The sequence below is a fragment of the Bubalus kerabau genome, chromosome 16 (assembly GCF_029407905.1).
Source record: "Bubalus kerabau isolate K-KA32 ecotype Philippines breed swamp buffalo chromosome 16, PCC_UOA_SB_1v2, whole genome shotgun sequence".
Classification (NCBI taxonomy): Eukaryota; Metazoa; Chordata; class Mammalia; order Artiodactyla; family Bovidae; genus Bubalus; species Bubalus kerabau.
The window spans coordinates 66,268,369-66,289,177 of record NC_073639.1 but is presented as its reverse complement, the minus strand read 5'-3'; the positions used below and the strand labels follow the sequence as shown (position 1 = coordinate 66,289,177).

The 20,809-nt window shown below is 41.2% G+C and overlaps 2 protein-coding genes and 1 non-coding gene across 8 annotated transcripts in view; 1 reads left to right on the top strand and 2 right to left on the bottom strand.

Moving 5' to 3' along the window:
- Window positions 1-20,809, bottom strand: part of NAA25 (N-alpha-acetyltransferase 25, NatB auxiliary subunit) — a 174,884-nt gene that overhangs the window by 90,484 nt on the left and 63,591 nt on the right. Inside the window, exons 1-3 of one of the 6 annotated variants that reach the window (XM_055550491.1) lie at window positions 10,501-10,575; window positions 7,199-7,245; window positions 6,657-6,720 (exon numbers count right to left, since the gene is read on the bottom strand). In XM_055550491.1, the coding sequence (XP_055406466.1) occupies window positions 6,657-6,720; window positions 7,199-7,212 (78 nt within the window). In that variant the 5' untranslated portion in view covers window positions 7,213-7,245; window positions 10,501-10,575. Of the gene's footprint in view, window positions 1-6,656; window positions 6,721-7,198; window positions 7,246-7,811; window positions 7,916-10,022; window positions 10,437-10,500; window positions 10,576-14,586; window positions 15,863-18,163; window positions 18,280-20,809 lie in introns of those variants that run through there. The other 5 variants (XM_055550490.1, XM_055550489.1, XM_055550487.1 and 2 more) reach the window with 5 other exon arrangements.
- LOC129630485 (U6 spliceosomal RNA) lies at window positions 6,834-6,936 on the bottom strand. The gene has a single exon (XR_008703738.1). It is a non-coding gene; the product is annotated as a U6 spliceosomal RNA (small nuclear RNA).
- ERP29 (endoplasmic reticulum protein 29) lies at window positions 10,602-17,998 on the top strand. Its single transcript, XM_055550504.1, has 3 exons — window positions 10,602-10,852; window positions 15,703-15,841; window positions 17,186-17,998. Exons 1-3 carry the CDS (start codon window positions 10,715-10,717, stop codon window positions 17,686-17,688), a joined length of 780 nt encoding a protein of 259 aa, XP_055406479.1. The 5' UTR covers window positions 10,602-10,714; the 3' UTR covers window positions 17,689-17,998.

Here is a 20,809-nt window from a genome sequence, read left to right as displayed (position 1 = left end):
ATGGGAAATTTTAAGTGTTCAAGCTGCACAGCCAACATCTTCTAACAATAAGACATGAGATCTGAGTGTTTTAGGATATGGTTAAGAACACGAAGAACATGAAAACAGGTGTTTTTAAATTTTCGTATAATTTGCAATTTTTCTTTACTGATGTATAACTGACAAATAAAATTAAAAGATAATTCAAAGTATATGTGATGATCTGATGTATATATACACTGTGAAAGGATTTCCTTCAAGTTAATAAACACATCCATCACCTCACATATTTAACTATATAACATAAATGTGTGTGAGAACATTTAACATTTACGTCCTATTCTCTGAGCAAATTTCAACTATACAATATAGTGTTATCAACTATGGTTATCATGTTATATACAAGATCCTAAGATTTTATTCATCTTATAGGCTTTCATATTAATGAACGTCAAGATGGAGAAAAATACCAGCAAGAATTATGTCTTTCAATTTCTAACTACATTCTGAAGTTTGTCGGTCTCACTTTCTAGTATCCTTCTCCTTTTGGTCTACACACTCCCACTTTCTTGAAAACAGTTTTGGACCCCCATGGAGAAAATTATAAAATGTTTATTAAAAGACCCCAAAGATCTAAGGTGACTGCTCATGAACTGTAAGATCCAGTATTATGAAAATGTCAGTTCTCCTTTAACTGATACACAGATTAAATGTAAATATTATATCTCAACATATTTTCTTGTATAGTTTGATGAAGTTGGCTCTAAATTTGATACTGAAACACAAAATATCAAGAAAACCATGACATTCTTCAAGAAAAAGGAGAAAGAGGACTTATCCTACACATAGCAAAACAATGTAAAGCTGGAACAATATAAAGCAGATACAGTGGTACTAGCCCAGAGATGGACAAATAGATCAATGGAACAGAATGGAGTCTCAAACAAGCCTAAGCACGCAAATATATATATATAAGATTCATAAACTTTTGATACATGACAGAGGTAGTAGCTTTCTGGGTGGAGAAAGAACAGGCTTTTCAAAATGTGATACTAGAACAACTGGGTATCCATATGGATAAAAATGAAATTGGGCCCCAACTTTCTATTTCACACACTCAAAAATTAGTCTCAACTGGTTCAAAGACCTAAATGTGAAAGACAAACATCTATAAAGGTTTTTTAAAAAAAATTTTTAAGGTAATATAGAAGAATGTCTTCAATTTTAGGGAAAGTTTTTCCTAAACAAAATTCTAAAGGAAATAGTTAAAAATTTGCCCACATTGAAATGAAAAATGTTTGTCAAAAGATACCATAAAGAAAGTGAAAAGACAAGCTACAAGGTGGGAGATCTTTGCAACACATATGACTAACAAAGGAACAGTATCCAAACAATATTAAAGACAAACAAAAACTCTTAAAATGCAATAAGAAAAACTAATTTTAAAAATGGACATAAGATTCGAACAGGTAGTTAAGAAAGAAATTCAAATAACCATAATCATGTGAAAATACATCTGACCCAATCAGTAATCAAGGAAATTAAAAAATTAAATTTACAAGGAGACCAAAGTCAATCAATCATAAACTACAAGGTGACCAAAAGTCAAATCAGTCAATCGACAATGAGACTGGGACTTCCCTGGTGGCCAACTTAAGTGGTTAAGAATCTGCCTGCCAATGTAGGGGACACAGGTTCAATTCCTGGTCTGGGATCTAAGATCCCACATGCCTCGGGGCAACTAAGCCTGTGCACCACAACTAGAGAATAGCCCCTGCTTACTGCAGCTAGAGAAAGCCCACATTTAGCAACGAAGATCCAGCGCAGTCAAAAATAAATAAACTTTAGTTTTTAAAAAAATCTACAGTGAGACAAAAATTACACACCCATGGCAAAAAAATTTTAAAGTCTGACAATATCAAATACTGAGGGGAGCATGAAACAATGAGACAGTTCATACGCTGCTGGCACAACCATTTGAAGAAAGCTTGGCATTATCTACGGGATATCCATATCCTATAGCAACTGTATTATTAGGTAAATACATTAGAGAAAATTTTTGCATGTGGGCATCAGAAGACACCTACCAGATTGTTTATAGTAGCACAGATAGATAAACTGTGGTATGTTCATAATACAGAATGCTAAACATCATTGAAAAAGAAATGAAGCAGAGCTATACACAACACCATGGACAAATCTCAGAAGTAATAATGAGGGAAAAAAGCAAATCACAAAGCAATACATCCTCAAAAATGCAATGTTATCCCATCTATATTAAGTTCAAAAATGCAAAAACTAAATTCTTTCACAGATTTTACTGGTCTATGACCTATCACAAGTTTATAACTGTTAATGGGTAAAAAATTAAAACAGAATACAAAATAAACTCTGGAGCAGAAAGGCAGCCAAGCAGCTCTTGTGAGCAAGAACATAATTATAGTCAATGATTCAACAAATAACCTTAAACATAGGGAACCGCTGGTCATTAAAACATACCTAAGGTCGTTCCTGGAGAAATAAAGGATAAAAAGAGGTTTATATACTTTCACTCATGGTTGGAAAATCATGAGTTCTAGTAACAGGAGACAAAATTAAATAAACAACAAAACCTGGGGCTTCCCTGGTGGTCCAGGGAGACTCCCAATTCCCAGTGCAGGTGATCCAGGTTCAATCCCTGCTCAGGGAACTAGATCCCACATAACGAAACTAAGAGTTTGCATGCCACAACTAAAAGATCTCGTGTGCTGCAACTAACACCAGGTACAGCCAAATAAATGAATAATATTTCTAAAAATATATATGTAAAGTATCAGATCAGATCAGATCAGTCGCTCAGTCGTGTCAGACTCTTTGCGACCCCATGAATCGCAGCACGCCAGGCCTCCCTCTCCATCACCAACTCCCAGAGTTCACTCAGACTCACGTCCATCGAGTCAGTGATGCCATCCAGCCATCTCATCCTCTGGCGTCCCCTTCTCCTCCTGTCCCCCATCCCTCCCAGCATCAGAGTCTTTTCCAATGAGTCAGCTCTTCGCATGAGGTGGCCAAAGTACTGGAGTTTCAGCTTTAGCATCATTCCTTCCAAAGAAATCCCAGGGCTGATCTCCTTCAGAATGGACTGGTTGGATCTCCTTGCAGTCCAAGGGACTCTCAAGAGTCTTCTCCAACACCACAGTTCAAAAGCATCAATTCTTCGGCACTCAGCCTTCTTCACAGTCCAACTCTCACATTCATACATGACCACAGGGAAAACCATAGCCTTGACTAGACGAACCTTTGTTGGCAAAGTAATGTCTCTTAAAAACAAAACTGATGCATCTATTGTTGAAATCAAAAGATATGTCACCCCTTCTGTTTAACAAGACACTATATAAAAGGCAATACAAAGACATGCATGATAGAAACCATACTTTAAGAAAAATACAAAACATACAAAATTTAAAACTTTTTTAAAAAGGTACTTCCCTGGTGGTCCACTGGTAAAGAATCTATGCTTCCACTACAAGGGGCACTGGTATGATCCCTGGTCAGGGAACTAAGATCCCACATGCCATGTGGCATGGCCAAATGTTTTTTTTAAATAAAAAATGTTTTAATAAAAATACAATCAGCATAGTAGTTAAGAAAGACATGAAAAAGCTTAATAATGATCTTAAACATTAAAGAAAAATCTTAAAAAAAAACCCATATATTTGTACTTGTCTAACTAAAATCAAGAGCAAAATAAAATGCAGAGACAGAATGCATTATGTGAAGGTCTTTCCCTGAGGAGGTTCTGGGTCCAGGTCTATCCGGTAAGGCAAAACACCTAAAGCAACCCATATTAACACTCTCCCAAAGCCCCACTTCCCAATATTTCCAGTGAAATCAAGTTACAAAGAATATCAAAAGTGACCTTCATGAGGAAATGAAGTCACACAAGTGTAGTGAAGTACATCTATTTGCCTTTTTTTTTTTTTTAACATTGGCTGGCCTAAGCCACTTTCTTCTCTTTTCAGGTTGCTTCTCTGAGTCACTGTTTAATCAGCTAGTCCACTCAAAGATTTCCCATGGATTTCTCCAATTTACCATAATTATTAATTTAATAATTATCTTTTTCTTCAGATTATACCCTCATGTGTCTTTGTTGTTAAAAATGTTACTTAACAAATAAATAAAACAGTGTAGTATGACTGACCAGAGAAGGCCATGGCACCCCACTCCAGTACTCTTGCCTGGAAAATCCCATGGATGGGTAGGCTGCAGTCCATGGGGTCACGAAGAGTCAGACACAACTGAGCGACTTCACTTTCACTTTTCACTTTCATGCACTGGAGAAGGAAATGGCAACCCACTCGTGTTCTTGCCTGGAGAATCCCAGGGACGGGGGGAACCTGGTGGGCTGCCGTCTATGGGGTCGCACAGAGTCGGACACGACTGAAGCGACGCAGCAGCAGCAGATGACTGACATTTTTAAGCTGGAAAAATTAGAATCTTCCCTAAATCAAGAAAACAGAATGTGTAGGAACCACTGAATTAATAATTACTAAGGTCCTTCAGGCTCTGGTTATGTGAAAGGTATGAGCATTGAAGCCAGAGAAATTGAAGGTTGCACTCCAGGCCAAACTAGACCCCACATCTTTATAAAGCTCTAATGCACGGTCATGGCAGAGGTCACCCTAGAGCAGCGATTTTCAACCAGGAGTGACTGTCTCTTCCAGGAGACATCTGACAACATTTGAACATATTTTTGGTTGTCACAACTGGGTGAGGAAGGTTTCTGCAACATCCAATAGGTAAAGTCTGCTAAACATCCTAAGATGCAGGACAGCTACCTACAACAAATAACCATATAATCCCAAAGGTCAATAGTGGCTGAGACTGAGAATCTCTACTTAGCCCTCTCTATGTAACTTCATATTTTATTAACTTAATCACACCTGAATTAAAATTTTAATAAACATCCAGGAAACAAACATTAAGGAAATTCACATCACAGGAAGATGTGTGGCCTAAGACTACTTTGGCAGGCAACTAACAATACAGTATCAAGACTTCTACTTTCTAGTTTTACTTACATAGCCACATTCTGTCTCTGAAATTCAAAATTCTCTTTTCATTAGGCATTATATTTCAGTGGTTTAAAAGTGTATGGGAGAGGGAATTCCCTGGTGGTCCAGTGGTTAGGATTTTGCCTTCCAGTGCAGGGGGTACAGATTCCATCAGGGAGCTAATATCCTACATGCCTAAGGGCCAAAAAACCAAAACATAAAACAGAAGCAATATTGTTACAAATTCAATTAAGACTTTTAAAATGGTCCACATTAAAAAAAAAAAAAAAATCTTAAACAAAAAAAAATACAGGTGAGGAGAGGCTTTGGAACAAGATAACTCTGAACCCAAAATCTAGTTTTAATACTTACTAGCTATGAGACCTTAGGAAAATCCATCAATTTAATAAGGATTCCATTTCTCCATCTATAATATCAGACTAATAATATCTACCTCACAGGATTATTTTAAGGATTAAATGAAAAAAAAATTTTTTTTTTTTTTGGCTGCCCTAAGCAGCATGTGGAACTTTCCCAACCAGGGATCAAACCTACACCCACTGCAGTGGAAGCACAGTATTAACCACTGGACTACCAGGGAAGTCCTGCAAAGTGTATTTAAAATACTGGGCATATATACCAATAATGTAATAATTATGAAAAATTGTGTTTAATTTGAAGGGGGATTGTAGTTAAGAGTTAAGACTTTTGAAAAATCCCTGCTCTGCTACTTACTGTGTAACTTGAACAACTTATTTCATGACTCTGAGTCTCAATTTCCTTATCTGCAAAATTTAGCTCATAGCATTCTTCTCACAGGACAGTGATGAGGACCAACAAGATACAGTATTTAATATACAGAGTTAAAGTGGGCCAAATAAAACCTAGTGACATTTTCTACATTACAAAAGTTCTCTAATATAGGTTCTAAATTACATTTTGCTTAATTTTGTGCCACCTGGCCTGATTTAAAAAGTTTTCTTCTGTTTTTCTTAAAATATTTTTTTAAAGGCAGTGAAAGCCCAGAAACCTACCCACTAGGCCACCAAGGAACTCCCTGGTGGTTTTTTTAATACCTTAAGAATATTCAATTTTTATTTGTCAATTACATCTCAGTAAAAGGAAGGGTTTTTTTGGTATGATTAGTTTTACATAGGACGTATTTTTGTTCTATTTTCACTGTTAAATGTAATTGCCAGAAGGCCAGAACAGCAAAATAAATATCTTTTGTATAGCAGTCTTTGAACTATTTCCAGCCCCACTAGCAATTTTACCAAGATATCAACATCAGAAAACTCACCTCTTGGCAGGACCCTACCACGCTTAGAGCAAATTATAGGCTTCAAACAACACTCCATTTCCTTGACTTTAATAATTAAGGCATACTCCAAAAAAAATCTACATTTATCCACTAATCCACATCTAGTCAATTCCTCAGTATTAAAAATTATAGTTAAAATAACTACCTAAAAGAAAAGGGAGATCTATTGGCAATGTCTAAAGCATCCCAATGTATCAAAATGACAAATTTACAAGCAACTTACAGAATTATTCCATCACTTACAGGGGACACCCACCTCACTTAATTATTTCAAAGGCTAAATCACTGAAAATTCAAATCCAACACAAAAACAGATGGCTCACCTCTGGAGATTTCTGTATGTTCTGGAATATAGCATAGGCAACAAGTGAGCTTGAACCTATAACACTGACAGAGGTAAAAGACTATCATTAAACAGGACAATTGGGGCTCCTTTGTTTTTGTATTGATTTTATATACTTACTGACATATAACTGATATAAAATAAACTGCACAGTTTTAAAAATATGGAATGCTTAATGAATTTGTGTGTGAATTAAGCAGGGGCTATGCCAATCTCTGTATCATTACAATTTTTAGTATATGGGCTACCAAAGTGAGCACTTTGCAACTAGTTTTGAAAATCAATCCTGTTGACCAAAATATCCTTTAATTACTTCAATCTGTTTTTTATTATTGTAGTTGTTGATATTATTACAGTTTATTATTCAGAAAAAATCAGCACGGTATAGAAGAGCATCTCTCTCTAAAGAATAAAAGTAAATCCCCAGGGGGTGGGGGGCAGAGAAATAGAAACTACAAGAATTCTCCAGTTCTGCTTGTAGTAGTTTAAACAGTCACATTACATGAGATCAAATAAACTTACCTCAGAGTAGCCATCACAAACTGTATCCACTGTATTGCAGAAAAAAACTAAATAAAAAGAGAAAACGAGAATAAAATTAAGTCTTTAAATTTTAATATTCAACCCTACTCTAATTTCACCATTTATTAACTATCTGTGCAGAGCACAAACCCTTCATTGCCTAATCAAAACATGTTAGGTCTGAAAATGAGTAGAAGGGGTGAATAGGCCCCTGGAAAGCCAGGGTGGCCCTTTTTCCTCCCTTATTGCTACATCGCTGAGAAACACTAAGATAAAAAGAATAGAGAGGTGGACAGAAAATGACTGAATAAAAAAAGAGTTGGATGAGAAAATTAATAGAGTCAAGAATAAAATGGAGAAGAGGTAGAAAAAATTAAATTTTGAGAGAGAACAGCCAGGTAAGTGGAAAGAATGCGTAACAGAAAAGGCAAACAGACACTAGATGAAGTTGACTGCCAGAGAGCTAGACAGAGAAAAACAGAATAGTAAGCAACAGGGGAAGAGGAAGAAGAAAAGTTAATTGCATGGAGAGAGATACTGTTAGTGAAAAATACAGACCAGGGAGGAAGGAAGGGGGAACAAAAAAGAAGAGAGGGGCTGCTTCTAGTCTCACCAAATCCCAACTGTCCTCCAAAATGCTAGTCTCCAGTAGGAAGGCCATACGGACTTCAGCCTCAGCTAAATTTAAGCAGCCTGATCCTTCCTGGTCAGGTTCTGAATTCCAAGCAGTAAACAGGTAGCTCCACCCTTAACCCAGCTGGGCTCCTCCCTACCCAATCCTGCCCTGTATCTTGAGGGCAAGGAGAGAAACTAGTGAGAAGTGGAGGAGAAAGCCAAGCAGAAAGAACAAAAATAGAAAGAGCAGGTGACAAGGAAACAAAGTTCTAAAAAGCATTAGGAATTGTAAGAAGTGGCAAGAGGTAGGAATAATAAAAAATAGAGAATGAGTCACTAAGAAAAGATAAATGGAGCTGCAAGGGAGAAATGGAATAAAAAAATGGATAGAAAAATAGGGAAGAAGGGAATTCTGTTTGAAATCTGTTCCTGTTTAGGGACAATAGCCTGTATTGGGGAAGAGAGACTGTATATTCACTCAATTAGTCAGTTTTTAGGAATATCTGGAAAAGGTGTGAAAGAAGAAGGGGTTATTAACGTCTCATATTTATTTAATATTAACATTTTCTTAAATATTCTGTACCAAAATTCCCGCCATATAATTACATTACTAAATTACATAGTTTAATATGCTTATGTTTATATATCAACTTTGTATAAAACACTGTTATGAAATATATAAAGACAAAAAAGATACAGACCTAGACTTCCAGGACCTTATACCATAGTAAAAAAAATAATTTGAATTCCAAAATCTTGAATAATTGTCACAAAAAATAATGTACACTGATTGTCATTTGAACATTATCTGGAAGAACTGGAAAAATTTGGACAAAAATTGGGGGAAGGAGAAAGCAGAAGGAAGAATATTTCATTTACATAACTATTTATATTTCATCTAACCATTCCCTCATACATTTCACAAATATTTAATGATAATGTAAATTCAATCATGAGTAACTTAAATATATTATTCATTTTTTCCCATGAAATTAAGAATATCATGTGCAGTGGAAGATAGGACATTGTTAAGTGGAGGTAGGCTCTAATCACTTTGCTTAAATTATTAGATAAACAAATTAAAATACCAGTATATTTCTGGATCAGAAACTCCTACCATAAAGTCTTAGTGTTTTGAGGCCTCTAATCACACATCTATCTAATAAGGGTGAGGGACTAATTACAGTCTCACCAGTGATAAGAGAATGTTTTTGAACAAAGGACTCTTGTCTCAGTCAAGAACAAATGTCAAACTGTTCAGAGAACAGCCACGGCAAATCAGTCTGCTACTCTTGGCAAGAGAACTTTTCTCTTTTGGCCTCTCTTCTAAAACAGCTTATGCCACCAACCAACATTTGGGGATTTACTTTTCTATTTTTCTCTATAAATTAATCCCTTGCCTGTATATTTAGCACTGTTTCCCTCTGACATGTCTTTGGAAACATAATCTTCCCAAATCCTTTTCTACAAGGGCTAATCGAAGCCCAAATGATGAAGTGGGTGATATATATTTTCAGTTTTCTCTTTTCGTTTTACTTAGCTCCTTAGCAAGTTAAAACACATCCCAGTTTGCAATGTAATGGGCTACTAGTATATGTTCAGTTCAGTTCAGTTCAGTCGCTCAGTCGTGTCCGACTCTTTGTGACCCCATGAACCACAGCACACCAGGCCTCCCTGTCCATCACCAACTCCTGGAGTTCAGCCAAACTCATGCCCATTGAGTCAGTGATGGCATCCAACCATCTCATCCTCTGTCGTCCCCTTCTCCTCCTGCCCTCAATCTTTCCCAGCATCAGGGTCTTTTCAGATGAGTCAGCTCTTCACATCAGGTGGCCAAAGTATTGGAGTTTCAGCTTCAACATCAGTCCTTCCAATGAATATTCAGGACTGATTTCCTTTAGGATGGACTGGTTGGATCTCCTTGCAGTCCAAGGGACTCTCAGGAGTCTTCTCCAACACCACAGTTCAAAAGCATCACAGCTCCCACCACGGAGTCTGTTCAGTACACAGATCTGCATTCTGTATTCCCGCGGGCAAAACCAGGATACGGGGCAAACTACCCTGAACAAACACTGGTTGAAGACAATTACTAGAACTTTCAAAAAAAATTTTCAGAGAGCCTAGAACATAGGTAGACCTATGTCCTATGTCAACTTTCAAGGAAGCCTATTTTTAGAGGAGCCCGGAGCCTCCCTGGTGAGGCACTCACCAGAGCAGTCCTAATATCGGACTTGGGCAGCGGCAGAAAAGGCCTGACCGCCACACTGACGAAGAGTTGAGTCTCACTGTCCAACTCCGGTCGCGGCTGAGGGAGCGGAGTGTGACTGACTGAGGAAAATACTGGGCCACCTGGCGGAGGGGTAGTTGCAGTCAGACTGGCTAACAAAGTAGCAACAGGTCCCAGCCGACTGCCTGACGGGCTAGAGGCAGAAGCAAATGAAGGCCTGCCTCGTCGCCTTCGAAAAAGAGGAGAGACAGCAAACGAAAAGTTGCTAACACGCCAAACGCGAGCTTCACGCCGCGCCTCAGACGGAGGATGAGCGGAAACGGCCAGGAGGAGGGCCAACCTCGCAGAGTGCGTGTGCGCAGCAGACTCTCCTTCGCCTCGTCCGCTTCCTCATCCCCTCCCCCAGCCTACCCGGCACTGCCGTCCGTCCCCCACCCCTTACGCGGCCCCGCCCTCTCACCCTCGACCCGTGCGGGCTTCGCCGAGTGCGCACGCGCGGCAGCTCCTTTTCCCCGCCCCCTCACGTGGCTCCTCCCTCTCAGCCTAGGCCGGCGTGTGCCTGGTGGGCTGTACACGTGCGCGCACCCGAGCCTGGCCGCCTGAACTTCGTGGTCCCTGGCTCGGCTTTTCCTCCACTACAGCCTTCCCAGCACCTACTGCCAGAATCCGGCGTTATGGCTGCCGCCATTCCCCGCGCCGCTTCTCTCTCCCCATTATTTCCCCTTCTCCTGTTCCTCTTCTCCGCGCCGCAAGACAGCAGTGGCCTGCACACCAAGGGCGCCCTTCCCCTGGATACAATCACTTTCTACAAGGTAAAGGGGCCGGGGATTTAGCGCGCAGGTGCAGCCAGTCCGCCCAGGGGAGCGCGCACCCGTGGGGGACGCAGGGGACTGACAGCTGGCAGGAGGTGGTCTGTAGCGACGGTCCGGGGACTTCCCACCGTCCTGTAGGACTGGTGGACTCTGGGCCCAGACCGTATCCTGACCATAGAGCATATGATCGAGGGTCCCCAAACACCTTTGCAGTATTTGCATTTGCTGCTTCTTTTGCTAAAGAATTGCGGAGATGCAGCCTTCCCGTCGCCTAAGGGAAGAGGGCGGTGCCGGGCGAGATCCAATCCTTGAGTCCCAAGTTGGAGAACCGGAGGGCGGTGCGAGGCGGATGCCATCAAGCTCCAAGCAGAGCTGGGGCGAAGGTCGAAAGGCGACTTGTTAGCCTGCGTTTCAGCGCCCCTCTCGCGTTGGCTTCGATTGCAACCACTGTATATTCTGCGTCTCCTTAAAAAGTGCAGGTTTTAAGAATAAGTTTCGGTTCGTCCACCGTGTAGTGAATGTCTTGGGCCTGGTGACAGATAAAATTGGGTCGAGACATGGAAGAATTCGCCTCTACCCCTGCCTCCATATTTACAGAATTAGGGTCTTGGCCTGGGTAAATGGACTTTGGGAATGTTGAAGGCTGAATGCAGTCCCAGTCCTCTAATTTTGCACCCACTGGCACCTTTTTAACCTCGCCCGTTGTGATGAGCAAGCTGAGTGTTGAGAGAGAGCCAGTCGTTTTATTTTCTTAATTTGTACCCATTGCTGGGAAGTGAAACCAAGAAGTGGAGCGCTAAATCTGTCTCATTTGGTTGAACTCAGTATTTTTGAAAGGGTTCCCCATTGTGGAGTTGGCACCTGTGGCTCACTGAATGCAAAGTTTCAAGAATTCAAAAGTGTAGGTATGACCAGTTGGTTGTCAGGGACACCCCCACAGCACCCTTTGCTTTGGGGGCCTTTCTTGGCAAAGGGAACCTGCTACCACCCAAGCATAGATATGGTATAACATCACAGACCAAATGTGACTTAGAGGGAAACTTCGCACTGTTAATGGTAGCGGTATTTCCTCATCGATTGGTGTGTCTCCATCTTTATAGCTACCACCCTAGTCTAGGTTATATCTTAAGTAGTTTCCTCACTAGTCTCCAGATTTTCACTCTGGAGCCTCTCAGTTGGCTCACACGGTAGCTGACTTCCTGCATGATCTGATCCCTGCTTCCCTCTCCTTTCATCGAACCTTAACGATTCGCCTCTTTGTCCCCTCTGCTTCAACCACCCTTGCAGTGCTCTGTCCTCTGGCTATTCCTAGCTCCTTATTGCCTTAGGCCCTTGTACTTGCAGGTCTTTGTGACTAGAACATTCTTTGCTCAATCTTTGAAAGGTTGGTTGCTCCTCTTCATTCAGGCTTGTGTTAAATGTTATCTTTTCAAATTACCTCCACCCCCTGCACTCCAGGGGTTTTTCTGGTGGCTCACACAGGAAAAAATCTGCCTGTAGTGCAGGAAACCTGGGTTCCATCCTGGGTCAGGGAGATCCCCTGGAGAAGGGAATGGCTACCCACTCCAGTATTTCCTGGAGAATCCCCATGGACAGAGGATCCTGGCAGGCTACAGTCCACAGGGTTTCAGAGTTGCACACGACGGAGTGATAAACACTTTAGCTTTCTCAATTTCTCCCTCGTGCAATCTGAAGTGCCAGTCACATTGCTCTGTTTGATTTCTCTGAACTCTCATTACTGGTGTTTTTTTTTTTTATTGCCTAGTGTTTTGTCACCCACTCCAGTGTTCTTGCCCAGAGAATCCCAGGGATGGGGGAGCCTGGTGGGCTGCCGTCTATGGGGTTGCACAGAGTCGGACACCACTGAAGTGACTTAGCAGTAGCAGTAGCAGCAGTGTATTGTCTCCCACACTAGAATATTATATACTTATGAAGGACTACCTTGTCTGTCTTGTTCACTGATCATCTGCACGATCTAGACCTGTTATCTAGAAGATGCTCAGTAATAATCTGTTGACTGAACAAACGTTTTCTCCAGTCTGTTTCTAAATCTCACTCTCTTCCATCAGTGTAGAACAAAAGGGGAGCTTCCTAGGGTTACTGTATCCAGGGGTCTTTCTGTGATCTCCAGTGTTGTTTTTTGGTTTGTTTCTTGCCCTTTACGATCACTAAAAATAAGAGACCCTGTCTGTTTCCTTTATTTCTGTGTTCACTTAGAACAGTGCCTGGCAATGATAGGCTGCCAGTACCTTTTAATTCAATGAATGAATGATGAACTCATCAATACATTGAAGAAACAAGGTGCCTAAATGTAGGTTAATGTGAAGCAGATTCCCCAAGGATGAGGAAAGGAGAGAGATTTCTAAAGCAGTTCAAAGGTACAGATTGAGTAAGAGAACAAGAAAAAATTAATCATGCAAATGTTTGCCATTCAAACGAGGGCTTCACTTGTGGCTCAGCTGGTAAAGAATCCACCTGCAATGAGGGAGACCTGGGTTTGATCCCTGGGTTGGGAAGATCCCCTGGAGAAGGGAAAGGCTACCCACTGCAGTATTCTGGCCTGGAGAATTCCACGGACCATATATAGTCCATGGGGTTGCAAACAGTGGGACATGACTTAGCGACTTTAACTTTGCCATTCAAAACCATTCTGTGATGGCTAAAAATGGTGAAAATAAAAGATGAAGTCCTCTCTATTCTATTTCAGTATTAAACCACTGTATGATTATTAATCCTGGAGAAGGGAATGGCAACCCACTCTAGTATTCTTGTCTGGAAAATGCCACGGACAGAGGAGCCTGGTGAACTACAGTCCATGGGGTCATAGAGTCAGACACGACTGAGTGACCTAACACACACACATACACACAGAGAGACATGATTATTAATATTATTCTGTAATATAAATGGAGCTCCCTTTGAAGCTCCCATGTATTTTTGTAAAAAATTTTCTCCTTGGACATGTTGCATCTGCTACCAAAGCCTACCCTGGGTTTGTTCATTTATTAGATATTTTTGGAACATCTGTCATGTGCTAGGTGATGTTGGGCACTAGGGATACAGCAGAAAACAGGTAAGAGAGGGTCCCTATTCACATAAATGTATATTCTAGTGGAGAGGACTGACAACAAGCAAATAAGGATTTCAGAGAATGATTAATGCAGTGGAGAAGCTGGTGCAGGGTGGCATGATAGAGTTCGATGGAAAGGAAGCAGAATTAGATGGTATGAGCGCAGGAGGCCTCTCTGTTAGAGAGGACATTTGTACTCAGCTTTGATAACCATGGAAAGGCCCAGGGAAAGGGCACTCCAGCCAGTAGAGACAGCAAATGAAAAGGACCTGAGTAGGAATGTTTGTTGAAACTAAAATAAGGCCAAATGGGCCAGAGGGATGTGATCTGATTTATATTTTTAAGTCTTCCCTGCTTGTTAGGCTCCAGAGCTCAGACTTCTGGGGATCAGTGACCATTTAAAGATTACCTGTTCTGGACTCTACTCCCTCTTCCTTTGTGTCCCTGGGCACTGTTATATATTTTTTAAAAGCAAATGGACAGCAAACAAAATAAGGAACACGGACTAACAAAAAGTGGAATAGTGTCAGCTTGATTTAATTACAGCAGTGATTGCCTGTGTTGAAAAATTAACCAGCCATGATGACTTTGATTAGAAAAATAAAAGGTTGTAGGAGGGAAGGCAGTGCTACTGACCTGAGGGAGCTTATTAGATAAAAATCTGTGCATTGGGTAAAACCATCAAAGTGAAGTTTTGCATTTCCTCGTTAAGTTAAACATAGAATTGCTATATGACCCTGCAGTTCCACTCCTAGGTATGTTCCCAGAAGAGCTGAAAAGAGGTGTTCAGACAAAAGCCTGTACACAAGTGTTTATAACAACACTATTCACAAATAACCGTAAGGTGGAAACAACCCAAATATCCCTCAACTGATGAATGGATAAACAAAATATGATATATCCATACAATGGAATATTTATTTGACCATAAAAAGGAATGAAATACTGATGCATGCTATAGCATGAATGAATCTTGGAAACATTATGCTAAGTGCAAGAAGCCACACACAAAAGGTCACCTAGGAGGAGGACTGAGGAATGACGGCTTAATGGATATGTGGCTCCTTTTCAATGATGAAAATGGAAAATATTCTGGAAGTAGGTATTAGTGATGGTTGTGCAGCATAGTTAATGCGATAAATTCCACTGAATCGTACACTTTAAAATGGCAAATTTTATGTGATGTAAATTTTACAATTAAAATAAAAATCTTGATCCTGACAGTTTAGATCCTAGAAGTCTAATGTAACTGCTTACGTTAACCAGTCTAAACTGATCTAACTGGTTTAGAGAGGGGACACTGTCCCAAGCCTAGCCTCTCAGCAACTTCCTGTGAACTCTGAAATTGCAGAGTTCAAACTCTGGACCTCCGCACCAGAGTGTCTTTCATGGTGCCAGCTCCTTTATAGATGGCTGGTTGGTTCCAGAAAGGACCCCTGGGATGATGGGCGCGACAGGGGCTAACCTAGTGTGTGCTAAGGGTAGGCTTCCTTAGTCTTACCAAAAGGGCAGCTGGAAGAGAAGGCCTTAGAACGTCTACAGCATTGTTTATTGCACAGTTTGATTAGTGTGAGCAGCTACTTAATGGGGTCCCCGGGACACAGCAAACATCATCAAATTGTTAAATGTATCGAGGGATGAAGAATGAATGAATGAATGTTTGTGAAAGCTTGTCTCCCTTGTGGGCTTGGTTTTCACTCTGAAAGAGGTCCCTTGGGAAAGGGAATTAGCCCCAAAGGTCCTTGGGAACCCTTACTTGCTCAGCTCTGTGTGCCCTCAGGTCATTCCCAAAAGCAAGTTCGTCCTGGTGAAGTTTGACACCCAGTACCCCTATGGTGAGAAGCAGGATGAGTTCAAGCGTCTGGCTGAAAACTCAGCTTCCAGTGATGATCTCCTGGTGGCAGAGGTGGGGATCTCAGGTATGGATAAGTCTGGAATGACTGAGGAGGGCAGAGGGAGAAGAAACTAGGGGTTACTTCCCTGTTTGTCAGAACACCCCAGCATCTTATTGTCTGAGCCACACACGTCTAGTGTAAATGGGGTCACTGCCTTTCAAGGAGTCTGGTACCCATGGCAGGCTTAGCTTGAGCAGATTCTATGACCACAGAAACTCAGCTCAAACGTTTACTGTGTGCCAGGCCACTGTGCCGAGTGTTTTACATGTATGTCATCCTTGTGGCGGCTCTGTGAAAAGTCTTACGATCCCCAAATGAAGAAACAGATGCTTAGAGAGACTTGCTCAAGGTTCTAAAGTGACAGGCCTAGGACTGGAGCCCCACACCTCCCATACCACTACCCAGTAATAAACACCTCCCATACCACTACCCAGTAACAGGTGGTCTTGGTGAGGTGTAAGCGACTAGTTGTCATCGTGTCAGCCCTTGGGGCTGCTACTGCCTGTTGGGAAAGACAGCAAATAGTAACAGCTACCACATGGTGGACTTCCCTGGTGGCTCAGTGGTAAATAATCCACCTGCCAATGGAGGAGACGCAGGTTCGATCCCTGGCCAATCCCTGGACAGAGGAGCCTAACGGGCTACAGTCCATGGGGTTGCAAAGGAGTCAGAGCAACCAAAACAACCACCACCACATATTAAACGCTTAACTCTGCCAGGTTAAGTGGCACATATCCCCTTATTGGGTTCTCCCAAGAGCCCTCAAGTGTTAGGGTCCATGTTCATTACCTACCACACATTCCCTTAGCTCTGGCCAGACTATACTTTGTAACCCTGAAACACACGCAGGTCATTCCTGCCTCAGAGCTTTTGCTCTTGCAGTCCTTTCTGCCCGAAACACTCTTCCCACATCTTGCTATGTCTGGCTGCTTCGTTTTCAGGTCCATGAGTTCATGTCATCTTCACAAGGAGGCCTTCTCACCCAGTCACTGTATCACCGTTTTATTTTTGTCATGGCACTAATCAGTTAACATTCTTTTGTTTATTATCTCTTCTCACCCTTTGAAGAGTGTAAGCTCTTGCGGTCAGGGAGTGTGGTACTCTTAATCACAACTAAATCCCGAGCACTTAGAGGACAGTCCCTAGCACGTAGTGGCACGTATAATAAATGTGCAGAATTCCCCCTTTTCAAATGAGGAAAGTGCAGGTCACAGAGGTTAAAGGACTTGACTAATGCCACACGGTTAGGGAGTAGCAGAAGAGGAGTTCTGACAGCCGGAATTCTCCTCAGCTCAGATAGGCCTCACAGCAACCTCCTGCCATGCCTTCTTCAGGGTCTTGTTCCTCATTTCTGGTTTCCATTCACAGATTATGGAGACAAGCTGAATATGGAGCTGAGTGAGAAATACAAGCTGGACAAAGAGAACTACCCAGTCTTCTATCTCTTCCAGGATGGGGACTTTGAGAACCCAATCCTGTATACTGGGGCAGTTAAGGTTGGAGCCATCCAGCGCTGGCTAAAGGGACATGGGATCTACCTAGGTATGCCTGGTTGCCTGCCTGCGTATGACACCCTTGCTGGGGAGTTCATCAGGGCCTCTGGTGTGGAGGCCCGCCAGTCCCTCTTGAAGCAGGGACAGGACAACCTTGCAAGTGTGAAGGAGACTGACAAGAAGTGGGCCGAGCAATACCTTAAGATCATGGGAAAGATCCTGGACCAAGGTGAGGATTTCCCAGCATCGGAGATGACCAGGATCACCAAGCTGATTGAGAAGAACAAGATGAGTGATGGGAAGAAGGAAGAACTCCAGAAGAGCTTAAACATTTTGACTGCCTTCCAAAAGAAGGGGGGTGAGAAGGAGGAGCTGTGAGAAGGCACTCCAGGGTTTGGTGGGGTGAGGAGGGGTAAGTTACCTTCTGGCTGTGAAACTCTCCTGGGATATAACGGAATTGCAGGAAAAGTGGCATGAAACCAGAAATCTGAGCATGCGTGGATACTGACGCTGACGTGACTATGCTTGGAACATCTCTGTAGCCGGTCGCGAACAGCTGGTGAACACTTAGATGGCTTGTGAAATTCCCCCTCAGAAGGAATTGGTGCTATAAAGAGGAGTATACTGCCCAGGTTCTTGAAAGGTATGATTCTGATCCCAATTAAAGTTTCTGTGTTTTCATTAAGTAGACCTGTAGCCATTCAGTTTTCTTTTACAAATTATACTTTGGCCTGTGGCCTATTTTTTCTTTGGAACTTATTTTTTTAAAGCTAAGGTGGTGTGGAATCTGCTCTACCAGGGTAACAGACTATCCTGGTAACTCTGTGGAAACTAGGCTGAGCTCAAGACCTACCTTTAATTTCCTTTCCACAGCTGTTCAGATTCAGGTGGACTGATTGCAGCTGGTCGAATGCATTGTCCGTTTTCTGGTCCTTGAAGTTGAATAGCAGTAAATTCTTTCCCATACTCCTTGAGATACATATAGCAGATTCTTAGTTTTACCAATATAACCTGGCAGGTTTCTTTAAGAGTTGCATTTAGACAGCTAAATGATATAACTCAGTTCAATTTTAAAGTTTCTTTAGAAAGGGATTGTTTTCCATCTAAGTCACCTTGTCGCTGTTGATTACTCAGTAACCACCAGCTTTCTAATAAGCAGAGTGGGAGAGCACTGTACTGACTTTCAAATCTCTTCTCAGGAGTGATGAGCAATTATCGCAATAAGTAAGCTTCATGGTAACATTCACACTTCCATACTTAACTATTTGAAAATATAAAATTGCAGCTTATAAAATGTCTAACTGTACCCACACAAAGAAATTTAAGTTGAGCAGTGTTGGCAAGTAAAACTTTCAATTCTTTGTTCCTCCATTTCAGCCAGATTGGGTATTTAAAATCACTGGAAACAAAAAATATAGCAAAACTCATGTGTTTAATTGGATGGAACAACAACAAAAAAAATCCCACAGCTTAGGCTAACAATTCAAACCAACTAGATAAAAAATGTTTAAGCCTAAACACCTGCCCATAGCCAGCACGGATACTCTCAATATTTGGCAAAAGAATAACTATTTATATATTAGGCCCAGTAATTTCAGTATATCCCCTACTCATTATTTCAGTTCTAACTGAAAAATCTGGAAGATCTTTTTCCATGCTTCTCACTGGTAAACTTGTTGAGCTGTTCTAGTTTTTTCTCATCTACCTTAAAACAGTCATTTCCAAAGAATGAAGTATTCGTTGTATTATAGAAATTAGAGTAAGACAAATGACAGGTAGAGAAAGGACTCTAAAACTAAATTCAGTCCTCGAACGTGGTCCCATTTCTCAATTGTAAGGGGAAAGATAGAAAAGTGGCAACCCACCCAAGGGCATTTCATTGGATGGGTCCATGCCTTCTATCATTATAAGCCTAGGGTCTTGAGTTGAAGAAATGTGGGCTGTTGGATAGGACTGGATTGTCATACATCAAAGACTCTTTGCATAAATATTTTTCATTAAAGGTAGGCCGTGTTTCTCATTTAGAATCTGCAGTGATTTGTATATGCCACACAAAAATCTTCCCTAACACGTCCAATGGATTCCTTCCCTCTACTTCTTAGCATATAATTACTAATATTCTGTAGCTCAGATGCTACTAACTAGACTGTAATAAAGGCTATGGCTTCCTACAATCAAATGCTACACAATTTTTAAGGGAATTTCCAGATAAACTGAAGCACAATGAGCCCCTGGAGCCAACATGAGTCCTGTTCTTTTTTTTTTTTTTTTCATGAGTCCTGTTCTAAAGAACCTGCAAGTTATCTCAAATAGTGCCAAGGGTAATTTTACTAATAGTCCTTGGTAATTGGTGGTATACACACACACACGAGGCATTAGAATTGCTTTAAGAAAGAATGGTTCTTCAATAGAGAACTTCTAAGATAGAATCAAGATGAAGAATGTGAGGTGGGGGGACACTGATTTTTAGCTCATTTCATCAATGCTTAAGAGTTTGAATCTTACCCATCCCTTACCTTACTGCCTGGCCTTAGTAGCCTTATCTGCAATAACTGCTTTTCTCACCCGTAAACAGTACATTATCTGGGACCCACTTTTACTAGGTATGTGGAAGCTGAGGTTGCAAAAAACCTGTACGCTCAAGCATAAACACAGGTACTCCACAAATAATTTTTATAAGCATTTGGCTCATGGTTGCTTACCCTCCGCTTGTTACTATGAAATAACATGTCTGCATCGAGGCAGTGACAGCATCTCAAAAACAGGGAACATGAAAAAAATATAAACCTGAGTCTACCTTTTGAGGAACTCAAAAATGGCAGTGAGAAACAGCCAAGTGCCCATTTTTTTGTTAAAGGGGAAAAAAAGAAATGTTGAGGTGGCATTAATTCATAACTGAAGAAGCAAAAACTGACTTTTCCAGGGCTCAATTAAGGGCATTTAATATCACAGGACAGAAAGGAAACTAGGAAGAAAAACAGCTCTTCCCACTGTGTTGCATGTATGAATAAACGTTTGATCTCAGCCTGTAGGTTCATACACTCTTGGATAAAAAAACCATGTCATCAGCCTGCCTGAAATCCTCCAGTAACTTCCCACTAAATTTAGAAATCTCATTCCTTCCCCAGGCTACAATTTCCTGATTGCTCTAATCCCCACTCCACCTTCTATCTCGATCTGTACCCCTCTTCCACTCCTTTAAGTCCCAGGCACTTGAACCATTTTTCCCAATCCTGGAACATGCCTTTTCCAAGGCTGACTCTTCATCATTCAGGTCAGATGGCACCACCTGAGAGGCCCTCTGGTGACCCCGCCTGTCATATACCCTGACTTATATTTTATTAGTCAGGAATTAATTACAAACTAATATTTACCTTTATTGTCTCTTCCCCCACTTCAGCCACTAACTAGGATACACAGTCTCATTTACGATTGTATCAGCAGAGCCTAACATGGAATCTGGCACACAGTAAATAAATGCCCAATACATGTATAAATC

Bases quoted from the DNA above. Each gene is read 5' to 3' on its own strand.
- ERP29 (XM_055550504.1), top strand. From the start codon at position 10,715: ATGGCTGCCGCCATTCCCCGCGCCGCTTCTCTCTCCCCATTATTTCCC. The intron at 10,853-15,702 runs GTAAAGGGGCCG...GTGTGCCCTCAG, and splicing joins ATACAATCACTTTCTACAAG to GTCATTCCCAAAAGCAAGTT. The intron at 15,842-17,185 runs GTATGGATAAGT...TTCCATTCACAG, and splicing joins GGCAGAGGTGGGGATCTCAG to ATTATGGAGACAAGCTGAAT.